This window comes from Colossoma macropomum, unplaced genomic scaffold, assembly GCF_904425465.1.
Source record: "Colossoma macropomum unplaced genomic scaffold, Colossoma_macropomum, whole genome shotgun sequence".
Classification (NCBI taxonomy): Eukaryota; Metazoa; Chordata; class Actinopteri; order Characiformes; family Serrasalmidae; genus Colossoma; species Colossoma macropomum.
The window spans coordinates 42,587,969-42,615,837 of NW_023494795.1; the positions used below are offsets into that span (position 1 = coordinate 42,587,969).

General features: G+C 40.5%; 1 protein-coding gene across 2 annotated transcripts in view; it reads left to right on the forward strand.

The window, feature by feature from the left end:
- The window catches only part of ptprk (protein tyrosine phosphatase receptor type K), a 218,324-nt gene that overhangs the window by 83,550 nt on the left and 106,905 nt on the right, over positions 1–27,869 (forward strand). For both annotated transcript variants that reach the window (XM_036582465.1, XM_036582466.1), the window contains exons 4-7: positions 3,112–3,383; positions 13,637–13,718; positions 15,220–15,335; positions 23,293–23,467. In XM_036582465.1, coding sequence (XP_036438358.1) covers positions 3,112–3,383; positions 13,637–13,718; positions 15,220–15,335; positions 23,293–23,467 — 645 coding nt within the window. The remainder of the gene's footprint in view (positions 1–3,111; positions 3,384–13,636; positions 13,719–15,219; positions 15,336–23,292; positions 23,468–27,869) is intronic.

A 27,869-nucleotide genomic window follows, 5' to 3' on the forward strand; every position in this document is an offset into this window, starting at 1 on the left:
ACTACAACAGCTACGCGGCAACAGAGCCTCAGGAGAGCGACAGTTAGGACAGTTAGGACAGCTACTAGTTACTATACTAATTACTACAGTTAATGAGTTAGTCTGATTACTACAGTTAGTGCAGTTAATACAGGTAGTACAGTTAATACAGTTAGTCAAATTACTACAGTTAGTACAGCTACTAGTTACTATACTAATTACTACAGTTAATGAGTTAGTCTGATTACTACAGTTAGTGCAGTTAATACAGTTAGTACAGTTAATACAGTTAGTCTAATTACTACAGTTAGTACAGCTACTAGTTACTATACTAATTACTACAGTTAATGAGTTAGTCTGATTACTACAGTTAGTGCAGTTAATACAGTTAGTACAGTTAATACAGTTAGTCAAATTACTACAGTTAGTACAGCTACTAGTTACTATACTAATTACTACAGTTAATGAGTTAGTCTGATTACTACAGTTAGTGCAGTTAATACAGTTAGTACAGTTAATACAGTTAATACAATTAGTCAAATTACTACAGTTAGTACAGCTACTAGTTACTATACTAATTACTACAGTTAATGAGTTAGTCTGATTACTACAGTTAGTGCAGTTAATACAGTTAGTACAGTTAATACAGTTAGTACAGTTAATAAGTTAGTCTAATTACTACAGTTAGTACAACTACTATTTACTATACTTAGTCTAATTACTATAGTTAATGAGTTAGTATAATTACTACAGTTAGTACAGTTAGTATCATTAGTACAGTTAGTCGAATAACTATAGTTAGTCTAATTACTATAGTTAGTACAGTTGCTTCAGTTACTACAGTTGGTACAGTTAGTCTAATTATTACAGTGACAATTAGTACAGCTACTAATTACTACAGTACTATAGTCTATTTACTACACTTAGTCTAATGACTACAGTTTCTACAGTTAGTCTAAATACTACAGTTAATTTAGTCTAATTACTACAGTTAGTATAGTTAGTACAGTTAGTCTAATTACTAGTTATTTTAGTCTAATTACTACAGTTAGTCTGAAATCTACAGTTAATAACCATTAGTCTGATTACTACGGTTAGTGTAGTTAGTCCAGTTAGTCTGATTACTAAACTTCGTACAGTTGCTATCGTTAGTCTGATTACCATAGTTAGTACAGTTAGTCTAGGAAGTACAGCTAGTACAGTTAATCTCCGTTAGAAAAGTTAGTCAAACTAGTACAGTAGGTACAATTTGTCAGATTACTACAGTTAGTCTAGTTAGTGCGTCTAGTCTGGTTAGTCTAGTTAGTGCGTCTAGTTGTAGTTCTGTCTGGTTAGTAAACTGAGTGTAACTGTGTAGTTTATTATATCATTTCATCACTGAGTTTAACTACAGCTTCCAAAACCAGGTCAGGAGTTCATACAGGGCTAAATGGGAATAATCACAACCTCTCATAAAGAACTGGATACTCTCTCTCTCTCTCTCTCTCTCTCTCTCTCTCTCTCTCTCTCTCTCTCTCTCTCTCTCTCTCTCTCTCCCTCTTCACTGTGATTAGTCATTTGGAACTGTTTTTTTTGGTGATTATGTGAGCATTTTGTAATGAGCGCATGGCAGTAAAGCCAGTGAACATTCCAGCCTTTCATTTAGCTTTGAAAACACGACGAGCGCTGCCAGGAAGAGAGAGCGTGTGTGTGTGTGTGTGTGTGTGTGGTTCTGACGGCCGATCTGGCGTGATTGTGTTTGCGGTATTATATCACATATTTCTGAGCTTTATCACAGACTCAGATCTCTGCTGACCGACTGTAGCCCTACTGATTCACAGTCACTGAGCTTTAGGAGCTCTTTACATTTTACAGTGTCTCTCTCTCTCTCTCTCTCTCTCAGTTCAGTTCAAGTTTGCTTTTTTGACATGACAGAGTTTATTTTGTCAAAGTACTGCAGAAATGATCTATGTATTACAAGTTAAATAAATAAATAAATAAAGTACAAAACCAGGATGAATGTGTAGCAGTACAGCAGTTAAGTAGAGTAAGTGTTAATTATCGATTGATGATATAAAAGTATATACAATAATAAAACAAAACTTATTTGATATGTGTATGTAGTTTATAACAGGAGAGGGAAGAACGTTAATTATCAAATATATTCATGTGATTTAAGAAGGGAAATAAAGCAAAACAAAGAAAAAACACACCTGTATCACCTGTAAATAACAGTGAGTAAAGGAAAAGGCTGTGGTGTGGTGGTCACTCGCTGTCCCGGAGTGAGTGACACTCGTACACATATCTGGCTGCAGTGGACGCTGATGCACCCTCTCCTGATATAAGCAATGATTATCTTCATCCCCCAATGCTCTCTCCTCTTCTCTTCTCCTCCCTTCTCTCTTCTTCGCTTCTTCTTTTCTCTTCCCTTCACTTCTCTTATTCTTTTTTTCTCTTCTCTCCTCTTCCCTTCTTCTCTTCTCTTCTCATCTCTTCTCTTCTTTCCTCTTCCCTTCTTCTCTTCTCTTCTTCTTTTTTCTTTTCTCTCCTCTTCCCTTCTTCTCTTCTCATTTTTCTCTTCTCTTCTTTCCTCTTCCCTTCTTCTCTTCTCTTCTCTTCTCTTCTCTTCTCATCTCTTCTCTTCTTTTCTCCTTTTTTCTCTTCTCTTCTCCTTTTTCTCTTCTCTTCTCCTTTTTCTCTTCTCCTGTCTTCTCTTCTCTGCTCTTCTCCTTTTTCTCTTCTCCTCTCTTCTCTGCTCTTCTGTCTACAGAAAGGAACTACTGAACTACGGAAATACTGTCTACAGAAAGGAACATCTTAATATATACACAGCAGTCGTCACAAATATCAGTGCCTATAAACAACAAAACTATAAACAGAGAAATTAGCAGACAAACTGAAATGTTTATTAAATTAATTAGGTTGTTTTATTAAAATGAGAATTGCTCGTACACTAATGCCGTCAAAAGTTTGAGAATATTTATTCAGAATATACTTAAAAACTCATTAAGGGAAATGACAACAATTACATTGTAACTATTAGAAAGTTCCTGTTGTTTAAATGTAATTACATAATTGATTACACACTTACATCTTGAGTAATTAATTACTCTCTCTCTCCCTCTCTCTCTCTCCCTCTCTCTCTCCGTGCAGGTTCCTACATGATGGTGGACTCGTCTCAGCACGACCCTGGAGAGAAAGCTCGTCTGATGCTGCCGGTGATGAAGGAGAACGACACTCACTGTATCGACTTTAACTACCTGCTGTTCAGCCCCGACGGCTCCAGCCCCGGAGCGCTCAACGTCCTGGTGAAGGTCAACAAAGGCCCGCTGGCCAACCCCATCTGGAACATCACCACGCACACCGGAAAGGACTGGAAGAAGGCCGAGCTGGCCGTCAGCACCTTCTGGCCCAACGAGTACCAGGTAAACCGACCGACCAATCAGATTAAAGAAAGGCCTCTGCGTGATGCTTGTCTTGTCTTGTCTTGTCTTGTCTTGTCTTCCCCTCTTCTCTTCTCTTCTCTTCTCTTCTCTTCTCTTCTCTTCTCCTGTCTTCAGTTCTCTCCTCTTCCATTATCTTCTCTTCTCCTGTCTTCGCTTCTCTCCTCTTCCATTATCTTCTCTTCCCCTCTTCGCTTCTCTCCTCTTCTATTCTCTTCTCTCCTCTTCCTTTCTTCTCTTCTCCTCTCCTCTCCTCTCCTCTCTTCTCTTCTCCTGTTTTCTCTTCTTTTCTCTCCTCTCCTCTTCCTTTCTTCTCTTCTCCTGTTTTCTCTTTTCTTATCCTCTCTTCTCCTGTTTTCTCTTCTCTTCCCTTCTCTTCTCTTCTCCTGTTTTCTCTTCTCCTCTCTTGTTTTCTCTTCTCTTTTCCTCTCCTCTCCTCTCTTTTTTGTGAGTATCTGTTCTTTACTCAGTGCTCTGAGACTCTGGCTGGGCACGCTGTGATTATCAGTGATCATAGAGCTGCATTGTTTTTTCTGAGTGTGTTTTGTGTGTAAATCCTGCTTTTGTGCTCAGATTTTCTCTCCAGCTTTACTGTCACTGATGAATTCAGTAATTATGCTGAGATGATGTCGGCCGTGAACCAGCCGTCCTGACTGTGTGTGCGTAATTAGAAATTCATGCACTTAGATTATTTGTGTGTGAAATGCCACGAAGCTGCCAAGCTCTTAAATCTCTCTCTCTCTCTCTCTCTCTCTCTCTCTCTCACACACACACACTCACTCACACACACACACACACACACACACACTCACTCACACTAACACACTCACTCACTCTTACAGTCAGTCAGACTCTCCGAATGCCATTCAGGGTCGATTAAATAATTTCACTCTTTCTTCATTATGAATTTCTCTCTCAGTAATTATAATCATAACTAACGTTTGTCATTCATTAAATCTACAGGCAGACTGTTAAACCTTCTCTGCCTGATTACCCACTGATTGATTAGTAGATTACTGATTGTTGTTAATTAATTAGAGATCATTGTTTAGCCTGTTACTGATACCACTTCTGATAATCAATAATATTAAATGATATTATATAATAATGATAAGAATTTAGTTTTAAACAGAGCTTTACAGACTGATATGCCTGTCAGTGATCACTGATAAAGTTTCTGCGTTTATTATTAAAAACATAATCCAGGAATAAATACTGTTATTCATTCTTCTCCTCTACTCTCTTTGTTCTCCTCTCTTCTCTTTTCTTCTCCTCTCTTCTCTTCTCTTCTCCTCTCTTCTCTTCTCTTCTCTTCTCTTCTTTTCTCCTCTCTTCTCCTCTCTTCTCTTCTCTTTTATTTTTCTCTTCTCTTCTCTTTTTTCTCTTCTCTTCTCCTCTCTTTTATTATTCTCTTCTCCTTTCTTCTGTTCTCCTCTCTTCTCTTCTCTTCTCCTCTCTTCTCTTCTTTTCTCCTCTTCTCTTCTCTTCTCCTCTCTTCTCTTCTCTTCTCCTCTCTTCTCTTCTCTTCTCTTCTCTTCTTTTCTCCTCTCTTCTCCTCTCTTCTGTTCTCTTCTCTTTTATTTTTCTCTTCTCTTCTCTTTTTTCTCTTCTCTTCTCCTCTCTTTTATTATTCTCTTCTCCTTTCTTCTGTTCTCCTCTCTTCTCTTTTATTCTTCTCTTTTCTTCTCTTCTTTCATTCTCTTCTCTTCTGTTCTCTTTTATTCCTCTCTTCTTTTCTTTACTGAGTGGTTTATTGTGGTTGTTAAAATCACTGGATGCAGATGCAGGAAAGATTCTACTTAGAAATGAATCAAACAGAGAGACTATATTAACTCTCTCTCTCTCTCTCTCTCTCTCTCTCTCTCTCTCTCCCTCTCTGAATAATGAAAGGCTCTGTTTGTGTTGGTCTAATTGGGAGTCCTGACTGATTCTCATTTACTCTCTTCCTCCGTCCGTCGTGTGTGTTTCTCTCTCTCATCTGTGTGTGTGTGTGTGTGTGTGTGTGTGTGTGTGTGTGTGTGGTAGAGCTGCACACTGCAGTCAGACTACAGTATTGCAGTTATGTTGCTACATACAGTATTACAGTTGTCTATCCATTATAATATAAACACACTGGAAAACCTGAAAGACACATGATTAAAGAGAGAGTTTGGCAAAGATATCAAATTTACCCAGAATCCCCTTTTCCTAGCCCCCTCTTCTCTTCTCTTCTCTTCTCTTCTTCTGTTATATTCTCTTTTCTTGTTATCTTCTCTTCTCTCCTCTTCTCTTCTCGTTTTCTCTTCTTTCCTCTTCTTTTCTCTTCTCTTCTCTTCTCTTTTTCTCCTCTGTCCACTTCTCTTCTCTTCTCTTCTCTTCTCTCCTCTCTTCTTCTCCTGTCTTCTCTTTTTCTCCTCTTTCCACTTCTCTTCTCTTCTCTTCTTATCTCTTCTCTTCTCTCCTCTCTTCTTCTGTTCTCTTCTCTTCTCTTTTTCTCCTCTTTCCACTTCTCTTCTCTTCTCTTTTCCTCCTCTTTCCACTTCTCTTCTCTTCTCTCCTCTCTTCTTCTGTTCTCTTCTGTTCTGTCCTCTTCTCTTCTCTTCTCTTCTCTTCTCTTCTCTTCTCTTCTCTTCTCTTCATTTCTCTCCTAAATGTAATAGTTTGGGATGTTCAGATATTAGCCTGTGCGTGAGCGACAGAGGATGCAGTGCAGTCGTGTGGTCATTTCAGGCTCAGTCAGATGTTTATATTCTAGTCTTTATTCTGCACTCAGAGCTGTTATACATGCCTATACAGCACTGTGAGCTGCAGCAACACGGTTAGATTTCTTCTTTAGAACAGCAGAGTTAATGAGACTGTGTGTTTATTAGATTACGGTCTGATGCCCCTGGTGGCCACAGACTGACACTGCACCCAATTTAACACTCATTCATACAGAGCGAGCTGGGGCCTGTAAAGGTGGGGGAGCTGGGGGGGTGTTGGGGGGGGGTAATGTCTCATTTGGTAGAGGAGGTGTGATAATTGTTGCTGTGTGTTTGAGATCAGACAGAAGCAGATGAACCTGTTCCTGCCTGTTTATACTTCACACACACACACACACACACACACACACACACACATAGACACACACTCACACAGACACACACACTCACAAAGACACACACACTCATACACACTCACACAGACACACACACTCACAAAGACACACACACACACACACACACACACACATAGACACACACTCACACAGACACACACACTCACACAGAGACACACACACACACACTTCTGTTAATTCAGCCCACTCACACCTCACTCTCTTTTACTGACCCGCTCTTTCTGTATATCTGTCTGTCTGTCTGTCTGTCTGTCTGTCTATCTATCTATCTATCTGTCTGTCTATCTATCTGTCTATCTATCTATCTGTCAGTCAGTCAGTCAGTCAGCCTGCCTATCTATCTGTCTGTCTGTCTGTCTGTCTAGCTGTGTCCTTTTCTAACTCTTTTGGTCACTCTTTCATCTCTCTCTCTTTTTTCCTTGTTATCTCTCATGTTCTTGAAAGAAAGAAAATTAGAAATGGAGAGAGAGAGAGAGAGAGAGTGAGAGAGAGAAAGAGAGAGAGAGAGAGAGAGAGTATACTCAATTTAATGAAGTGCACAAACAGTCCCTGCTGGTACTGACGGGTGCTGAGAGACCGTGGTGGCGATACCGTGTCTCGGTATCGGCGAGCTGTAGGTGAGCCGCTCCTGTTTGTGAGTGATGAAGATGGTTCGCTCCAGCAGCGTCACATTTATATCAATAAGGGCTTTTCTGCGGCTCTGTTTACTCCGGCAGCTCCGCACTAATGATCAACCTGGATATATAAACACGGCAGCGCCGCCTCAGAGAGACGCTCCTGCTGACGGGTGAAGTGATGAGAGCTGAGCGCAGAGAATAGATTTTAATATCAGGTGGGATGATGGCAGCGCTGATGACTGTGTGCAGCGTCTTTTATATTTATTTTAGTACAAACCTCAGTTCCAAAAGAGTGAGGATGGGGCAATTTCAGACTAGGAGCACCGTGAAATGTTCAAAAAACATCTTAAACAGGTGATGTAGTCATGTTTGAGTACAAAAGGAGCTGCTGGTGATGTATTCACTGTTACAGATGGACTACAGTAGTACAGTTTGTTCATAAACTTTAGTTTTTGCTCAGCTTCTACTTTATATTGTTAATAATAATCACAACAGTGCAACCACACCGTTAATAGTTATTAAAGACACTTCATTTGAAGCGAGATTCATTTTCATCATTTAAATTTTGTTTTAATAATTAAGTGCATCAGCTACAACTTTATATTATGTGTCATTAATAACTGTGTCACCCTCTCTCGCTTTTTCTTGTGCTAAATAATAATCCTCTATCCTCTATTTTTCAAAATATGGGTTCTCAAACATCTCACAAAATGGTTATCTAGCACTGGCAGCACTGTTTTTTTTTTTCTTCTATGCTTTCCAACCAGCGCCACCAAATTCAAGCTGCCACTTCTACGTAAAAACGTATAAACTGGGGGGTTAAGTTGCGCCTTCTAGAGTCAGTGTTTGGTTTGTCCGTTCTGGGCTACTGTGGAAACATGGCGGTGGCAGTCTCTGTTGGAAGAGGGAGGAGCTGCTCCCTATGTAGATACGAAGGTCTCATTCTAAACTAACAAAAACACACAAGTTACAGGTGGTTATATTTCAATAAAAACATGGTTTTGTGTATAATATCCCATTTCTGCTAATAGATCCTCCTAAAGCTAAATCACTGCACCTTTAATATAAAGTGGGACCCAACATTCCTCAACAAATGATTGCAAGCATTTGGAGTCTTTCATCCTCTATGGTGCCTAATTTCATCAAAACATTCAGGGCCATGACCTTCAACCCCTCAGACAGCACTGCACCACATGGGGTTTTTTTGACAAACAATAACAAACCAGTAAACACCGTTAATCTCTGCATCCGGAAACGCATGTTAAGACAGTGCTATGCACAGTACAAGCCATATGCACCATGGTCGAGAAACGCCGCCGACTTCTCTGGGCTCAAGCTTATTTGAAAGGGACTCATGCTGTATTGTTTTCTCAACCTTTCAGACTGTTTATGTAAATAATGGACATTGTGTTCTCTGGGCCAAAGAAGAAAAACAACATCCAGATTGTTACCAGTATAAAGTTCAAAATCCAGTGTCTGTCATGGTGTGTGTGTGTAGGGGGGGGGACACATTTGGCAACTGTGTCATCAGTTGCCAAATGGTTATTGTAGTGTACAAGCTTTAAAAAGACGGTTCTTCAAGGGTTCTTTAAAAACAAAATGCTTCTGTATAGAACCATAACCACTCAAAGAACCATTTGCCTGGTTGAAGGAATCTGCATTGTGAAAGAGTTCCTCTTGATGGAAGATGTGTTGTATATGGTTCTATATAGCACCAAAAAGTGTTTTGCTATTGTTGCAACCTTGAATAGCAGAACCCTTTTTTAGTGCTATATAGAACAATTTTCAAAAACGTTCTGTATAGAACCATATACAGCACATTCTCCATCAATCTGAAGAACCATGTCACAATGCATAGAGTGTACATGGATCTATATAGAATCATTTTCTTTATTAAAGAACCCTTGAATGTTTATGTTGCAGAATTTATAAACCCTTCTAGACAAAAAAAAGCACATTTGAGAATGGGCGTGGCTTATGCTATGGACACGCCCATTCTCAAATGACTGAATGTGCCTATATACACTTTACTCTGATAGGCTCCACCCAGTGATTTCCATAAAAGATGGTAAGTAAAACTCTTAGAAGAAAAGACCGACAGGGTCAGCAATACAGTACACTCCTAAAAAAGCTGGTTCTTCAAGCGTTCTTTAAAAAAGAAAATGGTTCTGTGTAGAACCATAAACACTCAAAGAAACATTTGCGTGGTTAAAGAGATCTTTGCACAGTGGAGGATGTGTTGTATATGGTTCTGTATAGCACCAAAAAGGGTTCTGCTATTGTTACAGTCTGGAATAGCAGAACCCTTTTTTGGTGCTATATAGAACACTTTTCAGAAAGGTTCTATTTAGAACCATCTATCACCGTTCTCCATCAATCTGAAGAATGCTTTCATGATGCAAAGAACCATTTCAGCATGCAAATTGTTCTTTGAGTGTTCATAGTTCTACATAGAACCATTTTCTTTACTAAAGAACCCTTGAAGAACTTTTTTAAGTGTGTAGTTAAAAGGAAAGGTGATGTAACACAGTAACACTGCCCCCATGGTTTTGGGAGGCGTCAAATTTGGGAAGAGTGTATATTTTAAAAAAAACAACAGTTTTTCAAAGGTTGATACTGTAAAATGCTGAATGCCGTGTTTTTGTGCTGGTTTTAGTGTCATACCGGACAGAGAGCGTTTACTAATGACCGCTTCCTGTTCTTATTAGCCGCTCACTTACCGACTCGACTCTTTCAGAACTGAAATTTGGAGTTCTGAAGTTTAGAGAAAAGCTTTCCTCAGCTTGTGTTTCTCCACAGAGCAGTTTGTTTCTCCTCTCTCTTTCTGTGTTCGTGTAAGTGCACATGTTCTCTCTGGTTAAGTGCCCTCGTGCCCTCTCTGTGGCGCACTGAGACTGACTTGAGGACACGCACACACTAGTCTGTTTAATCCTTGTGGGTTCTGTCTGCTTGTCAGCTCGCATTTGAGCCTCCTTTTTCCTCGAGGAAAAGAAAGAAAAAGAAACTTATACGACCACAGCACTGTTTTCCTGGAGGAGATCTCGTGTTTGTTTTTGTACATTTTCAGGACTATATTAAAAAAACACATTTAAAACCAGATAAAGAGACAATGTAATAAAGATTGTTCTTCAGGGGTTCTTTAGTAAAGACAATGGTTCTATATACCATGAACACTCGGAGAACCGTTTGCATACTTAAATGGTTCTTTGCATGGTGAAAGCGTTCTTAAGATTGATGGAGAATGTGCTGTATTTGGTTCTGTATGGCACCAAAAAGTGTTCTGCTATTGTTACAAGCCACAGGAGGCTGTGCATTACTGCGATTGTATCATGGGGAAGGGTGTTGTTAGGCCTGACGCAAAGCGAAGTAAAACCTCCCTCCCTGTGATAAAATCACTGTAACGCACGGCCTCAAGTGGCTTATTGCTTTTATAAAAAGACGCCCAACATAAACTATGATTAAATACACAGTTTTTCCGAAAACAAATTAAGTTATTATTAATAATAATCGACATAAACAATCATTCCGCCAAGAAATCTAGTTTGTTTAGAGTATGGTATCGTTGCCAAGCAACCATGGACTGCTGAATGAGGAGAACAGTGAATACTATAGCTAAGAAACAGTCATTTGTGATTCAGACACATCCAATAAATGATGCACTGTTTGGTTGTAGAAGCTAGAATTCCTAAACTAGAACACTGTTTATGGAGTACGGAGCTGTTCAGGATTCAGTCTGGGTTGGACACGACTTCTGACTGAAAGACAGACAGTTAAGCGTGTTAGATATTTTTAGTGACAAGTGACCTTTTTAGACTTTTATACTGCCATTTTACAGTTAATCACACTGTAAGTGCTTTAATTCAAGCCTGTGATGTTAATGATGGAGCTGTTTAGGCTGTTGGCTCTCTTTTAGCCTGTTAGCTAGCTGAACAGCCTGGTTCTAGATAAGAACATAAGTTGCTAGCCCCTGAGTTTAAACAGAAACAGGTTCTTACTTCATCAGTACGCTCGATGAAGAACACTTTTACCATGCAAAGAACCATGTAAGCAGGCATAAGGTTTAAGTGCTGTTTATCTGATGGGGCAGTTTTGGGGGCTACCAGGTTTTCCAGGTGGTTGTTAGGAGCTTCATTTTCTCTGTAGCTTTTAATCAGTTTTTGAACTCCCGCTGTTTTGAGTTTAAATAAAATATATAAAGGGTGGTCTCTGACTTTTGCTCTGAGCTGTATCTGTAATACTTAAGGGACATATATATATATATATATATGTATGTATATATATATATAAGGTCATGTGCTGACCTTGTTTAAAAACAAGCGTGTTTGTTTGTGAGTGATGTGAAACTTTCCCTTTATTTGATTTGTTGTTTCTCCTCCTGCGTGGCTAAATGTATTAAGGTGTCGTATTGCTGTGTCTGCTGGAGAGCGAGCTGATCCTGCGTTCGTGCTGAAGTGCCCGTCTAAAGTGATATTGATCTGCTACACGCGCGTCTTCAGCTGTAATCAATGTTTTATAATTTAATGGTCTGAAGAGCCATTTATCTGTTCAATAGAAATGTGATTGATGGCTCTGTGGGAGTGTGTGTGTGTGTGTGTGTGTGTGTGTGTGTGTGTGTGCTTGGTGGGGTTTAGTGAAGTTTGGAGGCGTTGGGTTTGTTGAAGTTTGGACATGGATTGGTGGAGCATGGTGGGGTTTGGTGGTGTTTGGTTGGGTGAAGTGGGCTTTGGAGGGGTTATGTGGAATATTGTTGTATTAAGGTTTGCTTTGGTTTGGTGGGGTTTAGTGAAGTTTGGAGGGATCTGGATGGGTTTGGTGTTATTTGGTGGGGTATAGTGGGGTTTGGTGGTTTTTGGTGGGGTACAGCGGGGTTTGGTTGGGTTTGGAGGGGTTTGGTGGAGTGTTGGTTTATTGAGGTCTGTTTTGATTTGGAGAGGTTTGGTGGGGATTGGTCAGGTCCGGTGGTGTGTATGGGGTACAATGGGGTTTGGTTGGATTTAGGTTTGGTGGGGTTTTGGTGGTGTATGTGGGTTTTTAGTGAGGTTTTGTGGGGATTGGTTGGGTTTGGTGCAGTGGTGGTGGTATCTGGTGGGTTATAGTGGGGTTTAGTTGGGGTTTAGTGAGGTTTGGAGATGTTTGGTGGAGTACGGTAAGAATTGAAACGACCAGTTTAACCAGAAATCATATTGTAATTAAAGCATTCAAAATGAGCTTTAAAGGTGCTTTTTCAATTTTTTACTATCTTTTCTTTCCAAATTTTCATAACTTTAATTACACATTTTTAAACCTTAAATTCTGTTAATTGTACCTTTAATGTCGTGGTTGTTAGTAGTTGATTAGTAACCCTTATATTCGTGTGTATTGAGCTGATCGTATACAGTCCGTAGGAGAGACGAACGCAGGAGGTTTGAGTGCTGTTTTCTTTGTACTCGTCTCTTTAGTGAATGAGCTCATCATCTCTTCTTCTGTCGCTCTTTCAGCTGATTATGATTCTGCGCTGCTTTATTGAGGTGTAATTTATTTCTGTTTAATCCCTCATTCTGTGGTTTAATATCAGATCAGGGCTGATTGTGTTTGTGATGGTGAGATTAGTGCAGAGCGGCTGATACAGAAAAAAAACACTGTCGACTAAAATAGAAAAATGAAATCACAATGAAAGAAGGATGATAAACTCTGTTCACCCTGCCACGTCTCTGCGATTGTTTATGTAGTTAGTTAGTTAGTCTGTAAGAAGTTAGTTTCACTTTTACAAGCTTTTATTTTATGAGCTTTTATTGGCTTGTTAATTATTTATATATTTATTTGTATTTAAAGTTTTATTAGTGTTATTACTATTATTACATATTCATTTTACTGTTTTATTTTTATTTTTCTACGAAAAATCTGACATTTGTGTAATTATTTATCTCATTATTATTGTACGTTTAATATTCTGTTTAATCACGATTAATAGGCTAGTTTATAATTTAAATGTGTTTATTTATTATTATTATTATTATTAATGTACGTCTTACATGATGGATAGAATAATTTCAGCTGTGTAGTCTCATGAGAGGATGACTATTTTCAGCACACACACACACACACACACACACACACACCCACACACACACACACACACACCAGTATGGTTTCTGTCTGAACGTGTTGTGTGATTGAGCTGATCAGTTTCACTCAGAAGGTGAAAATTAATCATAAACTTAATCATAATGTCTCTCTCTCTCTCTCTCTCTCTCTCTCTCGCTCTCGCTCTCTCTCTCTCTCTGTCTCCCCGCTCTCTCTCTCTGTCTCCCCTCTCTCTTTCTCTCTCTTTCTCACTCTCTCTCTCTCTCCCTCTCTCTCTCTCTGTCTCCCCTCTCTCTCTCTCTCTCTCTCTCTCTCTCTCTCTCTCTCTCTCTCTCTCTCTCCCTCTCTCTGTCTCTCTCTCTCTCTCTCTCTCCCTCTCTCTCTGTCTCTCTCTCTCTCTCTCTCTCTCTCTCTCTCTCTCTCTCCCCCTCTCTCTCTCTCTCTCTCTCTCTCTGTAGGTGATATTCGAGGCGGAGGTCTCGAGTGGACGGAGGGGTTTTATAGCGATAGATGATGTTCAGGTGCTGAGTTATCCCTGCGGTGAGTATAAACACCCACACATCTGTTGTTTTAAAGGTGCAGTGAGGAACTTTTCCTGTCGGTTATAATGCAGCATTAGTTACATCTGAACTGCTAATGAGGTCTCAGGTAGGGCAGAGCTTTAAGTCCCGCCCCTTTCACACCTGAGCAGTAATCATCTGAGTGAGGAAACTGATTTAGAGGCTGCAAAAACAGGCTCACGTATCTTAGATATGAGTTACACACGTTGTATGTTAATGACTCTTAATTGTTTAACTATGCTATGAAATTCCACCTAATAGTAATAGAATAGTAATAATGATAATTACAGTAAAATCAGTGAATAGTAGTGAAGTTTAATGGGTTAAAAGTGAGCGAGACTGCAGGGAACGTGTGCAGATAGGTGTGCGTGTGCCTTGTTGAGCTGTGAGGGGATTTCTCTGGAATAATACAGCAGGTTTTGGTAATTAAACCTCTAATCCACAGCAGAGTGGGATTAGTGTGGGTGTTTAACTGGATTATAATCCCTCTGATCTACTGCAGTAATATAGCACACCTCACACATACCGCACACTCAGCAAGGGCACCGCACTCTTAAAGACACTGCAGCTCTGTGAAGCTTCTCATTGAAAATGCATGACGTGCACTGGTGCAAATTTTCAGTATTACAAATTTGGGCATTTTTTTAATATTACGAGAGATATTTTTGGAGGTCGCAGGATGGTTGAAGAAAAAGTACGTAGCTGAGTTGCAAAAGAGCTGTCAGACAATCATCACCATGGCTGTCAATAACAGTTTAAAAGTCTAATTAAAGCCTACACCGGGGGTCAGCAACGTGTGGCTCTTCTACTGGCCTGTTGTGGCTCCACAGCCGAATCAGATTATTAGGTAAAAATAAAATAATCCTCCTTTACAGTAAAATAAAGCTCTGCTGATCGTTCAACACAGTTTAACAATAAATGGTCTTAAACTCTGGAGTTAATGTAGAACTGCTGATTCACCCTTTAACCCTGAAGATCAGCGCAGACTGCTGGTCACCATAGCAACACAGACAACAGTCTCGCCTAGCTAGTAGCTAACGCAACGACAAAGAGAGAGATTTAAGACGAACATCGATAATTTGGAGACGAATGGACTTATTAGTGTTTATAATCACTCCAGCTGGTTTCCTGATACGATTAATCTGCAGTGAGAAACTGACAAACCTTTCAAAAACCTCAAGGTGAATTATAAATAAAATGCATTCTTCTTATTATTATATTATTATTATTATTATTATTATTTATTATTTTTTTTATTCCGTTTTTCTGCTAAATATTTATAACAACAGATCAGACAAAGAATTTTACTGACATATTGGGATGAATAATGAGTTGAATCTCTGTACTGAATATGAATCATATTCACACTGTTTTATATTAATATTGGCCATATAAAGCATTATTATGATTAATGACTGTATCCCTGTTAGTAGATGTGTTAATTGTTGGTGTTGCAATGTAATTAAACTGTGTTTGTGCAGATAAATCTCCTCATTTCCTGCGTTTGGGGGACGTGGAGGTCAACGCAGGTCAGAACGCCACCTTCCAGTGCATCGCCACCGTCCGGGACGCCGTCAACAACAAGCTCTGGCTACAGGTACACTGACCTCATCCTCTGAGCCCCTCCTACAAAAAGATGGTTCTTCAAGGGCTCTTTAGGATGCTCTTTACTTTGCATGGTGAAATGGTTCTGTGCAGAACCAAAAAAGGTTCTTCTGCTGTTACAAGCTTCACATCGTAACAATAGCAGGACCCTTTTTGGTGCTATACAGAACCATGGTGTTCGTGGTTGTATATAGAACCACCGTCTTTCTAAAGAACCATCTTTTGTAAGGTTTATGTTCACCACCCTTGTTTTGGATTATCAGTTATTTTGTTATGTATTATTTTGTAAAATCTTTTTACATTAAGAAGCCAAACTGTGCTTTATTTACGTTTTCTAACCCCTCTATTTTAAACACAGAGGATCAAACAATGCCAAGCCACATTTATATGAATTTTAAAATTTAATTTGAAATGTTAAAATGTTACATACTGTCGCAGATCGGTCAGTAAACCTGATCAGCTTTCACTCAAACATATAATCACAGTCAGATCCATCAGAATCAGAAACCTCTCATATATAAAATGAAAGCTTTACAGGAGAAGAAGGGCAGCATTCGTAACTTTAATGTCTGTTAATGTAGATTTTATTATATGTAATTTTGGTCCATTGATCATGAAATGTTAACCCTAAAGTTTGACACACAGGCTGCTCACCGTAGCAACGCAATCTGGTCTAGCTAGTAGCTAACAAAAAGGCAAAGAGGAAGATTTAAGATGAACATTGATGATTTGGAGACGAATGGACTTATTAGTGTTTATAATCACTCCAGCTGGTTTCCTGATACGTTTAATCTGCAGTGAGAAACTGACAAACACTGAAAAGTCGTGAAGCTAACCTCAGTTTCTCGTTTGAATTTTCCCGTTCCACCTTAAATGGTTCAGCAGGTACATTCTGGCACCATTTAAGGTGGAATGGGAGAATCCAAAGAAGCTGGCGAGCGAGAAACTGACTTCAGCCTCATAAAAAATCAAACACTGAGAGACGTTTTACAAGAAAGAAACTGTTCAACTTTTGTGGAAAAGTTTCCTGCTGGAGATGTGAGAAAAGCAGCTATAGCTGAGCTGAAGCTTAAAGCAGAGCAAAGTAAGTCTGCTTTTTTGTTTATATTAGATTTGTTAGTCTATACTAGAACATCAGCACATACTGAGACACATTTACAGCCAAGATGGTAAAATGGACATAAAGTGTTGTGGCTCCCAAAGTGGTTTGATTTTTGTTGAAAGGGCAAAATGGCCCTTCTTAACATTTTGGTTGCAAAACCTGTGTTAGATGATAGTTTATAAACAGTGTTTGGCCACTTTGGGGGGGTCAGATCTGGCTTCTATCTCTGCAAACACTTTCCAGAGGCTGTTGTTGACTGAAGCGATTTGACTCGCTGTAATGAAAATAGATAACAGATTTTAGAACATATAAATAAAAATGGAACAAAACCATCTCCCCCAAAACTAGCGCACAGGTCTTTGCTATGCTCAAATTATTAAAAGGTTCAGATCTATGGATTATCACTGTTATTTTTAGCTGATGCAGCTCTGAAATCGGGGCTGATGCCGCCCCCTCAGCCACCCCCCTTCCCATATCCCTGCATACTACATAAAACTTTGTTCTTTTTTAAAAGTGCTAAGGTGGGTGGCTTTTAATTTAAATTGCCTGCTTGTTTTCATACGTCGGTGGTGCGCTGTAGTTCGGAGGGGGTTAACAGTCTGACCCGTCTCACCAGGAGCCGGAACGTGGACTGGAAATTGAATAAACCGCGAGTCCACCTGAGCCGAGCTTTAATAAAATCCTGCGACGGACGTTTTTCAATTTCAAATAAAGCCGAGCCGCAGCTCCTCCCCGGCCGTGTCTGACACGCCGAGTGTTTGATGTGGGAGTGCAGAGCAAACGCACGATCAAAGCACTTTCTCACACACACACACACACGCCAGTGTGAAGCAAACTCCTCAGGCCTGAACGTCTGAGCAAACGACTGTGGACTTACTTAGGTGAGGAGTACAGGAGCGGTCAGAAGTTTGGACGCACCTGCACTGTTAGAAATAAAGGTTCTGTTCAGGTACATTTTTCGTTCATCAAGGTACAAACAGTGTAAACGTTCCCTCAAAGCTCCAACAGTGGTTTTAAGGTCTGATTGTGAACCTTAAATAAGTCTTCCAGGTGAAAAGTTCGTATTTGTACCTTTTCATAACCGAATGTTTTAAACAGAACAGTAAAATAAAAGCCTGGAGACGAGACGGGGTGTGTGGAGTCAGTACAGCTTAGAACATATCATTTCAGTGGATTATGGTTCAGTTATGTTCCCTGACTAAAGGTACTGAGATGGAGCCTTGAGGGTTCCACCCCAGTGACAAGAGGGGAACTGACCCAGTGACAGTTTAGTACCTTTATTTCTGAGAGTGTGTTACTAAAGGTTTTCCTTGTTTTTACTGTTTCCCACTTTTTAGAACAGCAGTAGCATCAAAACTGTGAAATAACACACAACAGACGCTGGTCGATATGTTGCTCATATATATCGCAGTTTTATTCATATTTACAAAAAAAAAATCACCAATAACATGCAAATAATGTACCAATTTACATTTTTTTCCCTCCCATAAAGTTACCAGTTCAGAAATACAAGGTTTTCTTACTGTGACTTGAGGCGTTGCTGGTTGCCACTTGTTGGGAGCAAAGCATTTAAAAACTGGTATATCAGGTATATAATGTGTTTAGGTGGGTTAATGTATTAATGTATTTATGAGGTTGAGGGGAAAACTTCACACTGAATTCCTCTAGATGGACTGTTTGTTGGGAACAGTAACATTCATTATTGTGATTTTTCTTTTTTCTTTTGTTTTTTAGTTTGGTTTCACATTTCTTGCATCATTTGGGTAAAAATCAGCTTATTAGCGGTCAGCAGCGGAATAAATAACCACATACAATAATCAGCTCGTATGGAGAGGGGAGGATACCCCCTCATTAGACCTGAAACTGACAGAGCGAGAGAGGGAGTATAAAACCAGAGAGAGAGAGAGAGAGACACACACACACACACACACAGTCACTCACACACTCTATAGCTGCATATATATTTTTTCCTTGAGTCTCTCTCATCTTTTACTTCTCTCCCCTCTCTCTTTTTCCATTTACCCTTACATTTAAATGCGCGTTACATCCCATTTCAAAACCTTCAGCAGTAATATGGAATGCTCACCCCCCACCCCCCCAACCCCTCCATGCAGAGGCACAAGGGCACTGTTGTGCCAGATGATGAAAAGACCTTCCCTAAACTGTTAACACAAAGTTTTGGTCTTTGTATGCTATAACATTTTAAACAGCCCCAGCTCATCATCCCTCCTCATCCAAACTTTACTGTTGGCACTATGCATTCCGGTAGGTAACGTTCTCCTGGCATCCACCAAACCAGATTCATCCATCAGACTGACAGATGGAAAAGAGTGATTCGTCACTCCATAGAACACGTTTCCAGAGTCCAGTGGCGGTGCTTTACTCCACTCCAGCCGACGCTTGGCATTGAGCACAGTGATCTTGGGATCTGGAAACCCATTTCATGCAGCTTTTCTTGGGCTGATGTTGCTTCCAGAGGCAATCTGGAACCATGTAGTGAGTGATGCATCAGAGGATTCGCTTAGTGGCTGAGCTGTCGTTGCTCTTTGATGCTTCATTTTCACAGTAATAGCACTTACAGTTGTCCGGGGCAGATCTAGCAGGACAGAAGCTTCACAAACTGACTTGTGGCAGAGGCAGCATCCTGTGACAGTGCCATGTTTAAAGTCACTGTGTTTGTCTATCGAGACTCCAAGGCTGTGTGCTTAATTTGATCCACCTGTTAGCAATGGGTGTGTCTGAAACACCTGAACTCAATAATTAAGAAGTGTCCACTTACTTTAGGCCATTTAGTGTGTATCGAGAGAGGTGGGGGAGTTGTCTTCGGTGTGCTGTAGGATTCTCGGCTCTGTGCTGATAATGATAGCTGTGTGGCCCTCCTGTTGCTCCATGATAAGCTGATAACAGTTGAGGCTGAAGGAGGGAAAGGATGGAGAGAGCGAGAGAGAGAGAGAGAGGAGGAGGAGTGATTGAGACACAGAGACAGAGAGAGAGAGGAGAGAGAGAGAGGGGTAGAGGCTTGTCTCTCCAGGCAGGGCAGTTAAAGTGTGAGGGAGAGAAACGTGAGAGAAGAAAAAAAAAAAGACCACAAAAACGAGTGCGGCCTCTTTTCCGCTCGTCTGATCGTCTTCAGAGAGTCGTTGGCTAATGAGAGATGTCAGTGGCAAACAGATAATGAATTATATACTGCGCTTGTGTTTGAAGCGATGCTGATTAGCTGTGACACTGATCTGTCCTGCTTCATTAATATCGGATATTAACTCGCTATTAGCAGCGTAACAGTACGGCCCGCGCGGTGCTGCTCAGAAATCAGAGACCGAGGACAACCTATTCATTTCTCAGCATCAGAAAATCACACAACAGCTGAATCTAATCTCAGTTATTCAGTGGTCAGTGAGTCACTCTTTCCCTTTATTCCAGCTTCCATTCTGTTCAGGAGCCTCACTTTCAGTTCCTCAAAGAATCTGCAGACACACCTCCAAAGTTCAGTCTTAGAAGCTGGTTGATCATTTTCTGAAGTAATCAAACACATTCAGTGGTGTTGAGGTCTGGACTCTGGGGTGGTCAGTCCATCGTTCAGCTTCTTTGTTTGATGTGTCCGTCTCCTTTTCTCAGTGAGGTTCTTCTTGAACAGCTACACATCCTTTCAGACCCACAGTGCTGAGTCGTCTTCTCACAGTGGAAGGATGGACAGAAACACCTGTGGATGTTTTCAGATCTGATCAGCTTGATTTTCTCCTCTCTCTCAGAGATGAAAGCTTTAAGTGCTGTTTATCTGATGGGGGCAGTTTTGGGGTTCACCAGCTCTTCCAGGTGGTTGTTAGGAGCCACGTTTTCATTAGGAGTAAATTCTCCTATATTTCGTGGCACTGTAGCTAAAGGCTGTAAGCATTCTGTGTAAACTGTTTTTCTCATTGTCAGCTCAGTTCTTTCTTGTCCTAAAAGAGTATTTTCTTTGTCATCTTGAAGATTTTTTGTTTCATATCGCTGCTTTCGGAACAAAACTTTGTACTTCTGAAAAGGTAGCTTTACAGGAGAAGGAAGAGTGTTCTTAACTTTTAATGGAAGTTATTTAAGAACTTTTAGAGCATTTTCATTGGTCCATTCATCATGACATTTTAACACAGTGATAAGAGCAGCTGGTAATTTCACATTATGTCAACAAATGAATAAAATGGAGATACCGACAGTGACTGTATGTTTGTTCAAAAAAAAAGGCTGTAGGTTTCAGTTTTTGGTCAGGAATTTCCCTCAACATAAAATACAAATTCTACCCTAAAACACACACACAGGTCTTTAATAGGCTCGAATTATTATTCTTGAATAATTTATAGCAGTTGCACTTAAACAATCCCAAAATCTGGGGTTGCTTCAGCCCCCTTCACCCCCCACCACCCCCACCAACTACATCCCTGTATATAACAACGGTTTTTCCTTCTCTGAGACTTTTTTAGGCCAGCGTGTCAAAATCCAGCTCAGCAGCCAATGAAATTCTGCTAGAAGTTTACATCAGCTTAGGCTTAATGACTGCATGTGTGTCTGACACGACCTGACACCGCGCAGAACTTAGCGATAAAAATACCCCGACAACAAGCTCCAAATGAGAAGACAACAGCATGGATGCTGAGCCTTTTACTCGGTCACACTTAAAGCGATAGTTTGGTGAGAAATCAAATCCTGCCAGTTTCCTCCCTTTCAATAAACGTAGTCAATCAGCCAAGACATGTTTGCTGTCTGAGGTTTAGCGCTGGAGCTGCAAGGCTAATGTAGCTAACAAGCAGTGAAAGCTTATACCCCACCAATTAGCACACTTGTATCTCTAATAGATGTGATTTTGTGGTTTCTGACACTGTATGACTCACTGTTATATAGAAACATGGACTGAACACCGAGTCTGGAGTTTGCAGCGTTTGCTGTTCGTCTGTAATTCCAAACGTTTGGCAGCGTCGCCTGACCGAGCAGCATTCCGCTTTCCGTCTTTTGACGCTACTCATTATAGAGGAATTTCACACCACTGCAAAAAAAAAAAACCTGTGTTTTTCTTTGTTGTTTTTACATGCTTTGAAAACGTCAGCTGCTCCTTACATTGTGTCAAGATTTCATGAAGAACAGACCAATAGAATCCACATCATTGTATCGACACTCACTGCTGTTTCTGATCCACTCGCACCAGCACAACACACACTAACACATCACCACCACGTCAGTGTCACTGCGGTGCTGTGACTGATTCAACACCTAAATAGTACCTGCTCTGTGAGGGTCCATGGGGGTCCTGACAGGGTAAAAGGGGGCTAACAAAGTATGCAGAGAAACAGATGGACTACAGTCTGTAACTGTAGAACTACATAGTGAAACTATATGGTCAGTGGAGCTGATAAAGTGGACAGTGAGTGTAGATACGAGGGCGTTCTGGTGTAGGTGTGAGATTAAAATGCCTTCAGTCTGACCCAACCCATCATCATCACCTGCTCTGGTTGGACAGGATGACTGAATCCTTTGTTTTCAGTGCACGCCTAGTCCTGTGGAACATGTCAGTGGAGAGCGTTTCACAATAGAATATCAGAATAGCTGCTGGATGAGTTCCCTCAGAATTAGGGTGCATTTTTTAATGCTTAGTGGGGGATTTAATGAACTTATCTTCACTTTTGTATCATATATATTTGTGTATTTTACACCATTTGAAAATTCCAGCTGTCCTTTACATTGTGTGAACATTTCATGATGAATGGACCAATAGAAATGATTCAGAATGACATTTTAAAAGTCTTTATTACCAATTAAAATCTCATTAAAGGGGAATTCCACTGATTGTTCAAAGTTTCTACATAACTCAGTGTGTGAGATGTGAACAGAGAGATTCAGAGTGGTTTGGTGTGAAATGGTTCAGATGTCTTTACAGTGGTGGTGATAGGAACCAGGGGTCGCCATGACTACAACACAGATATAGACATTTTATTTACTATCCAGAACCACCAGTGAACCTACAGGAGTCTCCTGAGTTTATATGGAATGTTGATGATGGAAAATAGTGGAAAATCTGAAACAATAAGTTTTCTTCAGGGACTATTTTGCCTCACAGCGCCCTGCATATTATGTATCCCTCCACCATGAATGGAGTTTAAGGCCGAAACTATCATAAAACAGTGTCTCAGTCATCAGGCAGTGAATTCATAACCATTGAGGAACATGTAGGAACTTTCTGTGAGGGAGATTTTAGAGGCGGACGTCTGGTTCCTATCACCACCACTGTGAACAGTTCTTCTCGAAGCAGAGCATTTCACATCAAACCACTCTGTTAACATTTTATCTCTTTGTTTATACAGAAACGTTCCCCTGTAATGTACATTACCTTTTCAGAGGTATGAAGTTTTGTTGCAACACTGACGATGTGTAACGTTTATCTGCCAGAAGAAACTCAGAAAAGCTGCTGTTTTTTTTCAGCTGTTTGATCTAATAAAACACATCAAAAGCAGTTTTTCTTGGTTTTACTGAATGTTTCACAAACTGGAGCAGTGCTGTCTGTCCAGAAACCAGAAGAACAGCTTGACGTATGTGCAGTCATGTGCAACCTTGGTCAAATTTCATGTGTTGTTGGTTTTGTTTTTCATTTTTATTGAAAGAAAATAAAACATGAAATGTGCACAGACCGTTTTTATGTCAGTATGTCAAGTTCAGCAAATAAAGTAACTGTGTATTAAAATGTGCAGAAGTGTGTCTCTATAGAGGACGTGTTTACTTATTCACACTCAGAAAATCAACAACAACATGGAATTTGGCCAGGGGTGCACAAACCTCTGCACACGGCTGTATGTGTGAGTCTGTTTCCTGTTGTCTCTCCTGACAGAAGCGTAACGGTGAGGACATCCCTGTGGCCGAGAAGAAGAACATCAACCACAGGAAGTTCGCCGCTTCGTTCCGCCTCAAAGAAGTGACCAATCAGGATCAGGATCTGTACCGATGCGTCACCCAATCAGAGAGGGGCTCCGGGGTGTCCAACTTCGCCGCACTCATCGTCAGAGGTGGGCTGGTGTTTGTTTGGTTGGTCGTTTGTCTGTTTATTCCTTAATTTAATGCGTTCTTTTTTTATTTGCTTGTTGTTTATTGGTCAGTTCACTGACTGACTGACTGACTGACTGATATGCCTCCAAATTAGCCTCTATATGCCAGCAGTGTGTCATTTATATCGATATATCAGCACATTTATTTCTTGTATATTGGCTGGTTCACGAAGCACAGTGTGAAATGTGTGTTTTTACCCATCATCCCCCCTCGTTATGAAGATCGATTTGATCTGATAATCCTCATCAACACCCCCTGCATATGATTTTCCGGATTATACCCTAAAATTTGCAAACAGATTAGCATTTAAAATGGTAGATTAATTGCTCAGATATTGTTTTGACAGCGAGCGCTTACGCTGCTCTGTCCACAATATCCAAGTGCCTCTAAATGCAATTCCCTGATCAGCGATTAGCGACAGCTAACAGCTACAGCTAGCATCTGTTTATCCAAATCCAGCCAAATCACGCTAAATGAAATTCATGATAAACTTCACCAAAGGGTGAAAACCTGGCATGTTTTGGGATGGCAGCATTAGCACGCATGGTTAGCGGATATTAGCTGGACTGAATTACTCCCACCCGACCCCCCACTTACCCCCCACTGACTCCCCACTGACCCCCACTGACTCCCCACCACCCCCACTGCCCCCATACTAAGTAGCACACTGATTTGTGTATTCAAGCAACTGTTATGCTATTCGCACTTAAGCCTTTCCATCCAAACTGAGTGCTTTATGAAGCAAATCCCTGAACAGCAGTTAGCATTAGCATCAGCATTAGCAACAGCTATCAAGTAGCCCTGCACCTCCAAAACGTTCTCAAACACCTGTAAACCGAAAGCTAATTATTATTGGTTCACTTTCTGCCCTCCAAGATGGCGGTTTATTAATACAGTGAAGTGATCAGTGATTAGCGACAGCTAACAGAAATGAAGTTCATGCTAAACATACTATAGAGTGAAACACTGCCATGTTTTTGGATGGGTTAGCTTAGCACCCCTGAACCCCACCCACCCCACAAACGTCCAGTTTATCTCCACATCGACTTTCTTGCCTGTTTGAGTGACTAACCTGGTGTTACTGTTCAGATAAACAACAACGAGAGCTTTTTAGCGCAGCGCACTGATCAATGACTAGCGACAGCTAAAAACTGCGGCTAGCCTCTGTTTATTCAAATCCAGATAAACGTCCTTATAGGGACATGTTTTTGGGTGCTAACTTTAGCGTGTGGTTAGCAAGTGTTAGCGGAACTGACTGAACCCCACTCCCCACAACAGAAACTTTCTTAAACATCTGTAAACTGAAAGCTAATTCCTGAAATGTAGACATTATTGGTTCGCTTTGCGCCCCCAAGATGGCGGCTTCCTAGTACAGTGAACTGATCAGTGATTAGTGACAGCTAACAGAAATGAAATTCATGCTAAATTGAAATGCCATGTTTTTGGATGGGTTAGCTTAGCGCCGCTGAACCACCCCCCCCCCACACACAAATGTCCAGTTTGTCTCCACACCGACTTTCTTGTCTGTTTTAATGACTAATCTAGTGTTATTGTTCAGACAGATTTTGATAATCAATGATTAGTGACAGCTAAAAACTGCAGCTAGCATCTGTCCATCAAATCCAGATAAATACAAAATACTGAATTCACTTCAAACTTGTCCTCATTGGGAACTATTTTTGGAGGCTAACTTTAGCGTGTATGGTTAGCGAACATTAGCGGAACTGAATTAGCCCTACTCCCCACCCCAAAAATGTTCTTAAACATCTGTAAACCGAAAGCTAACTGCTCAAATAAAGTTTTATTGGTTCACTTTGCGCCCCCAAGATGGCGGCTTCTTAATACAGTGAACTGATCAACAATTAGCGACTGCTAACATCTGTTTATTCAAATCCAGTTTCTCTCCACTCTGACTTTCACGTCTGTTTAGTTCAGATATAGTTTTTTGTGCTTCTTAACGCAGCGCACCAATCAACGACTAGCGACAGCTAACAGCTACAGCTAGCATCTGTTTATTCAAATGCAGCCAAATCACGCTAAATGAAATTCATGCTAAACTTCACCAAGGGGTGAAAACCTGGCATGTTTTGGGATGCTAGCGTTAGCACACACGGTTAGCGGATATTAGCTGGGCTGAATTACTCCCACCCAACCCATCCAGCTAAAAACTGCAGCCAGCGTATGTTCATTCAAACCCAGATAGACATGAAAAACTGAATTCATTTTAAACTTGTCCTCATTGGGAACTATTTTTGGGTACTAACTTTAGCGTGTATTGTTAGCGAACGTTAGCAGAACTGAATTAGCCCTACTCCCCACCCCAAAAATGTTCTTAAACACCTGTAAACCGAAAGCTAACTGCTCAAATAAAGTTTTATTGGTTCACTTTGAGCCCTCCAAGATGACGGCTCCTTAATTCAGTGAACTTTATCAAGGATTAGCGACTGCTAACATCTGTTTATTCCAATCTACTGTTTATCCAAATCCAGTTTCTCTCCACTCTGACTTTCTTGTCTGTTTAGTTCAGATACAGTTTTTTTGTGCTTCTTAACGCAGCGCACCAATCAACGACTAGCGACGGCTAACAGCTACAGCTAGCATCTGTTTATTCAAATGCAGCCAAATCACGCTAAATGAAATTCATGCTAAACTTACCGTGGGGGTGAAACGCTGGCTCGCTTTTGGACGGGTGAGCTTAGCGCTAACGTTAGCGGATGTGTAACTGAATTAACCCACCCACACACACACACACACACACACACTCCCCGCCGAACTCCAGTCTCTCTCTCTGACTAACGGCCCGACTTTCTTGTTTACTTAAACAACTGTAAAGCCAATCTTGTACTTCGCTCTGTCCCGCGGCCAGCCGTACCCTGGTGTTAGCGCGGTAGCGTGGGGTTTGAAGGCTAGCGATGGTGACAGGCCGGGCTTCTGCGCCACACTCCCTGGCTGACATCCTGCTACAAGGATCCAAAAGACGCTAATTTTAGCGGAAATTTTTGGGCCACAGATGCGAGCGCGGCCTAATGGGAGCTGGCACTGAGGCCCGTCTTGTCGCCCGTGACCTCAGGCTAGCACTTTATTAGCGGCTAGTCTCTCTAACGCGACGTGACACGGGGCCCTCCCGGCTGTTTTGGGGGGAAAAGCTGTGTAACAAATGAGAATTTCAATAGCGAATTCTTTCACTGAAGGGACTATTGATCTGCGCTCCGTCTCCCAGCGCCCACGGAGCGAGAGAGAGAGGGAGAGAGGGAGAGAGATGGAGGGAGAGAGAGATGGAGGGAGGCATAAACACAGTTTGTGGTGAGATTTGAGTGCTTTTGCCTGCGGTTGTGGGTAATGACATTACACCCCTCTCCGCCCACAAAGCTCACTTGTTGGAAATAAACTTTATTGACAGGCGCTGCTTGTGGCTGTAGTTTCCAAGACAAATGCTGGGTGATCGCTCTCCTCCGGCTCCGTCGGATGAGTGGAAGTGAAAATCGGAGCTGATGCTCTCCCAGATTATCCCGGAACCTCACCAGAGTGATTGTTGTCGTGTTGCTGGACTATTTCAGTGTAATTGCTCACATTCATAAACAGTTGTATTGTTGTATAATTAATTACATATACACTGAGAAACGCAGGGCTGGCTGTTGTTTGTGTTTTGGTCGTGTAAGAACCTTGAATTTCCACTTCCGCTGTTTGGAGTTGGGAGAACGTTCCTTTACTCGCTCTCTGTGCTGTCTTTCCTCCTAGAATATCTCCTCTAAGGTCTGTGCTAACAGTTTGGCTTCCTGTCCTGCCTTGGTGTTGTTGCTATTGCCATGATTTCTAGTGCCGAGTGCAGTTCTAAAGCAGGTTGTTATGGTTTTGAAATTTTCATTAGTTTTTGTTTTTATTAGATTTTTTAGTTGGGTTTTTATTTAGTTTTAGTTTTTAGTATAACAGTTTAGTTTGTTTAGTTTTCATTTTGTTTCAGTTTTAGTTTGTAGTGTAGTAGTTTTAGTTTAGTTTTTATTTAGTTTCACTTTTAGTTTTTATTGTCAATTTTATTCAGTCTTAGTTTTAATTTTAGTTTTTAGTATAATAGTTTTAGTTTAGTTTTTTAGTTTCACTTTTAGTTTTTGCCAATTTTATTTAGTCTTAGTTTTAATTTTAGTTTTTAGTATAATAGTTTTAGTTTAGTTTTTATTTAGTTTTAGTTTTTAGTCTAATAGTTTTAGTTTAGTTATAGTTTTAGTCTTATGGTTTTAGTTTAGTTTTTTAGTTTCAATTTTAGTGTTTAGTGTAATAGTTTTAGTTTTAGTTTAATTTTTATTTAGTTTCAGATTTAATTTTAGTTTTAATATAATAGTTTTAGTTTAGTCTTTAGTTATTTTC